This window comes from Mya arenaria, chromosome 16 (assembly GCF_026914265.1).
Source record: "Mya arenaria isolate MELC-2E11 chromosome 16, ASM2691426v1".
Classification (NCBI taxonomy): Eukaryota; Metazoa; Mollusca; class Bivalvia; order Myida; family Myidae; genus Mya; species Mya arenaria.
Genome location: NC_069137.1, coordinates 47,762,534 through 47,770,517, shown reverse-complemented (window position 1 = coordinate 47,770,517; position 7,984 = coordinate 47,762,534). Strand labels below are relative to the sequence as shown.

Sequence of the window (7,984 nt, the reverse complement as noted above, 5' to 3'; positions counted from 1 at the left end):
ATATCAATATAAAACGTTCTGTATTTAACACTGGACATTGTATATTAATGTATATAAACATTATAAATTATATATAAATGTATATAAACATTGTAAACTTCATATAAATGATTATAAACAATATAAATTATATATAAATGTATATAAACATTATAAATTATAAATCAATGTATATAAACATTAAAAACTATCAATAAATGTTTATTAACATTATAAAATATAAATAAATGTATATAAACATTTTAAACTCCTTTTTAATTAACGGATAATTTCTCACCAGAAGCTTGTCTAGTAACCGTTGCCGCCTTTTCCGCTCTTGCCTCCAATTTCGCCCAAACCACCGCCAATGCCACCCAAACCACCGCCGCCGAAAAGAAGTTGGATGATGAAAATGAACACGAACACTGCAAATATGAGCAGTAGAATTGATTCAGGCACTTGGCATTATTAAAATCATTGCAATTGTACAACGGAGGCAATTGGCCGATTATTTAGAATTTTGTAAGTTAACAGCGTTGTTGTCATTATTGTTGCTTATTCTACAATTCCTTACTGCACTGAAAAGTGAAAAGATACACTTGTGAACTCATGCATTTTTAACACTATTCGAAACAAACGACTGTTTCAGCTGTACATGTACTATTCAAATATATGAGCATTTCATCAATTATGACTTCTTTTAAAGTTGATAACGATTTCGTTAAGAAAGTTGTTAATTAAAACACAGTTCTGAACGATTCGCCCAATGTTTAAAATAATAGTACGTTGTTTGTACATTTGTGGTTTGATAATATTATAATGACCAGAATTTGGTATGCATGTCGAGGCGTGTGTTTTGAATAATGACAGTTTTGTAAAAAAAACATCCGTATGAAACAATCGTTTATATACACTGTGAAAAAATTGAAGTTATATGCAATTGTAAATCCTTTCAAGATACTTACAGTAAATGATGGTCCCAAAAATACCGCCGAATCCACCCTTGCCTCCGCCGAAACCACCACCGAAACCGCCTCCACCATATTGTCCACCGCCTCCGTAGTAGGGCATGGTCGCCATCCCGTAGCCATAGTTACCGTACCCCGCGCCAACACCGCTGCTGTACATGTACTGTTCCGTGGCAGTGACCAGCAACACCACACTCATCAAGCAGATACCAGTTACAATGGCGACCTTCATCTTTGCTTTTATAATATTCTTTCACCTCTGTAAGATAACAAAGCGATAGTTTAAATTCCTTATTAAATTTTATAGTGTGTTTAAAAAATTATTTTATCTTTGATATCTAAACGCATCGGTCGAATACTTAGGTGCTTTAACGTCTATCTTAGAATACCTATAATAATACTTGTAAATTCCGAACCAGATTAACAGTTACACAAAACAAAAATCAACATTAAAATACACATTCTATGATAATAAATTTCCTTAACTATTGTTTTATAGTTATAGTAAACAAACAGATCCCTTGATTTATTTTTCCCTTCCAGGTGATGAAATCAGTAATTTATCAAAAAAGGTTACATTAAAGTGCTATTTTCGATTTGTCCCTTACACACGTAAATTAAATGTTAAATATTAAACATTCACTTGCCAAGCAGATGGAAACCTTTCTCCTATAGTTGAATTGCACGATATATCGGATCATTTATACTCATAAGTATGACCCTCCCTTTTGCCCCGTGGGCCCCAGTAGGGAAATACCTTATAACGTAGTCTTCCTTTGTCACAAATATAACTACAACCAATGTACCTATACGTACAGGACATGAACAATTAATACGAACATACCTATGACGCACGAGATATGTCAATAAATATTAGTCAATCACTCCCTTACTTTTAAAAAAGTACTTTAGTATAAACGCCCAATATGTCAAAAAAGAAACTGTGCAAAAACAAAACGGTAAGTTGTTTATATGTAGAAGTGTTCACATTTCTCAAAATCCATCCACACTTATTTTAATCATACAAAACAACCATGTGGAAAGATTCAAATTTTTCAAGCCAAAGCAAAGATTATTTAAATTATACTCAAATGAACCGTTTTCGGTAATTCTAGTTTTTGACATTAACAATACAAAAATATTAACGTGGAGAACGCTGGAAATCGTGTGTTTAGGATAGTCCAGCACTTAGGTGTTTGAAGAAACCGTTAAAGACAATTAAGTCAGGTCAAGCCTAGCGAAGCACACTAATCAGGGACAATTTATTCAGGTCAAGCTTAGCCAAGCACACTAATCAAGGACAATCTAGTGAGGTCAATCGCAGAAAAACAAACTAATCGAAGACAAATTAGTGACGTCAATCCTAGCCAAGCACACAAATCGAAGACAATTTAGTTAGATCAAGCCTAGCCAACAGCAGATTAATCGAAAAAAAACGACAGTGAGGTCAAGCCGAGCCAAGCACACAAAGAAGACAATTTAGCAATTAGCAGATTAATCGAAAAAGACGATAGTGAGGTCAAGCTAATCCAACAGTAGCGTAATCGAAGAAACGAAAGTGTGGTCAAGATTAGCCAACAGAAGAGTAATCGAAGAACGTTAATGCGGACGAATTAAGCCAACAGGAGAGTAATCGAAGAAAAGATAGTGAGGCCAGGCTGAGTCAACAGCACAGTAATCGAAAGAACGAGTGTGGTCAGGCTTAGCCAACAGTAGAGTAATCGAAGAGACGATAGTGAGGTCAGGCCTAGCCAACAGTAGAGTATTCGAAAAAACGATAGTGAGGTCAAACCTAGCCAAACGTAGAGAAATCGAAAGAACGAAAGTTCGGTCAGGCTTAGCCAACAGTAGAGGAATCGAAGAAACGATAGTGAAGTCAGGCCTAGCCAACAGTAGCGTAATCGAAGAACAATAGTGAGGTCAAACCTAGCCAACAGTAGAGAATTCGAAAGAACGAAAGTGTGGTCAGGCTTAGCCAACAGTAGAGTAATCGAAGAAACGATAGTGAGGTAAGGCCAAGCCAACAGCAGAGTAATCGAAAAAACAAGAGTGAAGTCAGGCTTAGCCAACAGCAGAGTAATCGAAGAAACGTTAGTGCGGACAAATTTAGCCAACAGCAGTGTAATCGAAGAAATGATAGTGAGATCAAGTCTAGCCAACAGTAGAGTAATCGAAGAAACGATAGTGAGATCAAGTCTAGCCAACAGTAGAGTAATCGAAGAAACGATAGTGAGGTCAAGCTTAGCCAACAGCAGAGTAATCGAACAAACGATAGTGAGGTCAAGCTGAGTCAACAGTAAAGTAATCGAAAGAACGAAAGTGTGGTCAGGCTTAGCCAACAGTAATCGTTGAAACGATAGTGAGGTCAAACCCAGCCAACAGCAGAGTAATCGAAAAAACGATAGTAAGGTCAAGCTTAGCCAACAGCACAGTAATCGAAGAAACGATAGTGAGGTCAAGCTTAGTCAAAAGTAGAGTAATCGAAGAAACGATCGTAGGGTCAAGCTTAGCCAACAGCAGAGTAATCGAAGAAACGAGAGTGAGGTCAAGCTTAGCTAACAGCAGAGAAGTCGAAGAAACGACCGTAAGGTCAAGCTTAGCCAACAGCCGTGTAAGCGAAGAAACGATAGTGAGGTCAAGTCTAGCCAACAGCAGAGTTATTAAAGAAACGAAAATGTGATCAAGTTTAGGCTGCAGCAGAGTAATTGAAGCAACGATAGTGACATTCAGCTTAGTCAACAGCAGAGTAATCGAAGCTACGATAGTGACGTTAAGCTTAGCCAACAATACATGAATAGAAAAAAAAAACATAAGTAAGGTCAAATCGAGCCATGGGCACATTAAGAAAACAGGTGAAATATTCAAAATATACATTAATGAAAAGACACATTGGTGCCGTAAAGATTAGTAAACAGCAAGCTTAACGAAGAAACTTTACTTAGGTCAAGTCTAGCCAACAGAACAATGATAAATGACATTTTAGCGGGGTCAAGAATAAGCCTAGCTTATCGAAGGAACTTTAGCCAACAACACACTAATCGAAGAAACATAAATAAGTTCAAGCCTAACCAGCATCAAATTTATCGACTTTTTGTAAGGTTAAGCGAGGCCAACAGCATACAGATTGAAGAAACTTCCGTTAGGTCAAGCCTAGCGAATAGCAAAATGATTGAAGGAACTTTAATTAGGTCATGCCTAGCCAACATCAAATAATCGGAAAAAACGTTAGTTAGGTTAATCCTAGCCAACAACAAAAAGTCGAAAAAAACGTTAGTTAGGTCAAGACAAGCCAATAACAAACTTATCGAAGAAATTTTAGTGAGTTCAACCCCTAGCCAACGGTGAAGGTGATCACAGCAAAAGGGATATTGAAAGAAAATATTTAGTGCGGTCAACCTAGTAAATAGCAAACTAAAAGAAAAGATTATTGAGGTGATGTTTAGCCATAAACACACTGAATGAAGAAATTTTAGTGAGCTCAAGCCTAGCCAACAGACCCTAATCATAAAATACTTAGTGCGGTCAAGCCTGGCCAACAACATCCTTATCAAAGAAATTTTAGTTCGCTCAAGCCAAGCCAATTATATCCTACTTGAAACAATTTTAGTGCGGTCAAGCCAAGACAACAACACCCTTATAAAATATTTGTTTGCGGTCAAGCCAAACCAGCAACACACTAATCAAAGAAAACTCAGTGAGGTCAAGGCTAGCTTACCACATCTTAATAAAAAAAAAATTGTACGGTCAAGCTAAGGCAACAGCACCCTTATCAAAGAAAATTTAGTGAGGTCAAGTCTAGTCAGCAACACCCCAATCAAAGCAACTTTAGTGAATTGAAGCCAGGCAATCGAAACTCTAATCGAAGCAATATAAGTGCGGTCAAGCCTAGCCAACAACACTCCAATCGAAGCAATTTTAGTTGGGTCAAGCCAAGCCAACAAAACCCTCATCAAAGAAAATGTATTCATCTATCAAATCGTATTGTCATCTATTCCGTGCACAACTTAAATGTGACAATATTCATATACAAATCTCATTCACGTTTTTACCTTACAAATGTTCTTTGTAATATAAAACCAATCAAACAAATTCAATATCAAAATGTGGAATCTTTTATTGATCATAATGAATAAAAAAGGTGCAATCAACTCTAAGGTAATTCTAATACTCTGAATATCGACAGTTTATAAACGAAAAGTATTGTGAACGATCATTTTTTCAATGCTTTCCCATTTTTGTACAAACATCAATCAATTTCACTTGCTTTTATTAACATATTCACAAAGCCAGTGCAATCAACCAACTACTTTCGCGCCAAATTACCACGTGACTACACAAAGTGTGGACCTAGTGTGTCAACTAATCAAACACCAAACTTAGTTTAGTGCGACCTCGCTGCGCTTGCTCTATTTTCTGTAGATCGCAAAAATGAATTAACATATTCATACATTTCTTAATATGACCCCCAAAAAAGATGATTTAGGCAGGGAACTGATATAAGATTGTTTATGGACACTGGGCGATATTGAAACAAACATTACATCCTGCGTTCTGACTTGTATGTCTTGTCATATTGTATCCTTAATTCATCATTTGAGCGAATATGTGATTAAATGCTATTATATTGGTTATGTTTCTTCATGCTAAATTCCAATCAATTTATTTTGAATGTTAACAACGGAATTGTAATACTTAAGCTGCAGGAGTTTGGAGTATATTAATCATTTGGAAACATTGGAAATTCTCCTTACGACCGTTAAGCATATTGAAGCAAGTACTATGTGATGAGCCACGAAGCAGAATGTATAACAGTTCCGTTTTGGGCACAGGAGGGCGAAAGTTCGCAAAGTTATACGGAACTGAACGGATTTTTTGACCAGTTACCAATGTATTATATTTTGAACTGCACGCTTATGCCTGTCACCGTTCCATGTGTATAAAACTATTTTTAGAAATTACCGATATTGTTTGCGCAGAGCTACCTGGTGAAATAAAAAAGCACTCATATTAGTGACATTTGCATCATGTTTGCTAAATTCGGCTACGTAGTATTCGTCCTGATGTTTGCTGACATTAGATATTCATGTTGAATATTAGAAAATAAGGAAGACAAGTAAGTCAGGAAGTAAGCTGTAAAGCTAGCTAGAGGTAAAGACAGTTTTAATAAGACTTTTTAAAACGATTTTATCTGAGACGAATCAATTAATTGACAATTGACCGCTATGTAATAAAGAACACATACACATGTGCATGAATGCATAGGCTAACGTTGAACCAGCCATGATAAAAGAAAGTAACTTTCACGAAGCTAGCAAAACAGATGCCCAAACAATGAATAAAGGATACAATACTGTACGTTGTGCAACTTTCACAATGCTAGCAAGTCAGATGCCCAGTTATCGAAGAGAGGTTGCAATACTGCAAGATGTGCAAATTTCGCGAAGCTAGCTAAACAGATGCCGAATTAACGAATAGAGAATGAAATTCTGCCAGATGTGCAACTTTCGCGAAGCTAGCAAGACAGATGCCCAGAAAGACAGATGCCCATTTAACGAATAGAGGATGAAATACTGCAAGATGTGCAACTTTCGCTTAGCTAGCAAGACAGATGCCCAATTAACGAATAGAGGATTCAATATTGCAAGATGTGCAACTTTCACGAAGCTAGCAAGAGAGCTGACCAATTAACAAAAAATGGATGCATTTCTGCAAGATGTGAAATTTTCACGAAGCTAGCCAGACAGATGCCCAATTAACAAATAGTGAATTCAATACTGCAGGATGTGCAACTTCCACAGAGCTAGCAAGACAGATGCCCAATTAACGAATAGAGGATTCAATATTGCAAGATGTGCATTTTTCACGAAGCTTGCAAATCACATGCTAAATTAACGAATAGGGGATTCAATACTGCAAGATGTGCAAGTAAGAAAGCACAATGTACAAAGCAGCAGGCAAGGTGTTCAATGGCGTGTAACAATAGCAAACACAAATATCTCTCCGATTGATATACAGGATATTTATTTCAGCAAGCGTGATGCTACTGACTATGTAAGACGTTTCGCAACTATTAATAATTAAGGTTTGATAGGCATAAGATCTCACATCATTCAATCTTATACCGCACACCACTCCATGTGCATATATTACCCTCTCATATACAAATATATTTATAAACATGACATAAACATGGCATCATCACATTAATATGAATTCAATTTTAAAAAAAAACAACAGTCTTTACAGGGACACCATGTGTTTCTTTTAAATTTGAATAATGAATTTACTTGTATTTTATTTGTCCATTTTGAATTCCTTTATCTGTACATGTGCAGAATATTAGGACTAAAACACACATCACTCTTTGGTGCGATGTTAGGCGAGAGTGTGTCCTTGTGTTGTAGGGGAAACGGAAGCACCCGTAGGAAACAAATTTGTACGACTTGGTGACCACAATCTTAACTCACATGCGCCCTGGCAGGAAAGATAACTCAGTCCGCCTTGGTGAAAAGCGAGAGTGATGATTGCACAAAGTACAGTAAAGTAAATGATCATTATAGTTTCATTATTTCCCATTTTGGCTTCGATAGTCTAGAAGGACGGACCACTATTGACTTATATTGGAGAATCCCCCATAATTATTTAGAGTGATTCTTGTTATTAATTGGGTAATCTTATCAACGTCCGCACCGTACATTCGATTTCCGAATCGCATTTTCTTGGTTGTAATGTTTTTAACAGTTGGAAATACTGGAATTATTTGGCAGGGTGTTTAAAGGAAATGAGTTAAGATCTGAATACGAGTATTTTGATACTTCGTTAATATTAACCTGAATTTCCTGATCTTACAATGTATGGTCGTATGTTTGGTAATATGATGGCACCAATTGTAATTAAATAAATAAAAAACACAGACAAACTTTATAAGAAACCTTAGTAAAATTCAATTATTCAATCATATGTTCAGCATTGAGTTGCGTTGATAACGGTTTTCTTTTCGCAGATTGAGGTATTTTGATATATATATCCAAACATTT

The 7,984-nt window shown here is 36.3% G+C and overlaps 1 protein-coding gene across 1 annotated transcript; it reads right to left on the bottom strand.

The window, feature by feature from the left end:
- Positions 1-288: 288 nt before the first annotated feature.
- LOC128221738 (ctenidin-3-like) lies at positions 289-1,179 on the bottom strand. Its single transcript, XM_052930339.1, has 2 exons — positions 945-1,179; positions 289-404 (listed from the first exon to the last, which is right to left on the bottom strand). The coding sequence occupies exons 1-2, from the start codon at positions 1,177-1,179 to the stop codon at positions 289-291; spliced, it is 351 nt and encodes a 116-aa protein (XP_052786299.1).
- Positions 1,180-7,984: the final 6,805 nt, after the last annotated feature.

Coding starts and splice junctions, on each gene's coding strand:
- LOC128221738 (XM_052930339.1), bottom strand. CDS start 1,179: ATGAAGGTCGCCATTGTAACTGGTATCTGCTTGATGAGTGTGGTGTTG. Junction 405..944: donor TTTTGGGACCATCATTTACT/GTAAGTATCTTG, acceptor TCATATTTGCAG/TGTTCGTGTTCATTTTCATC.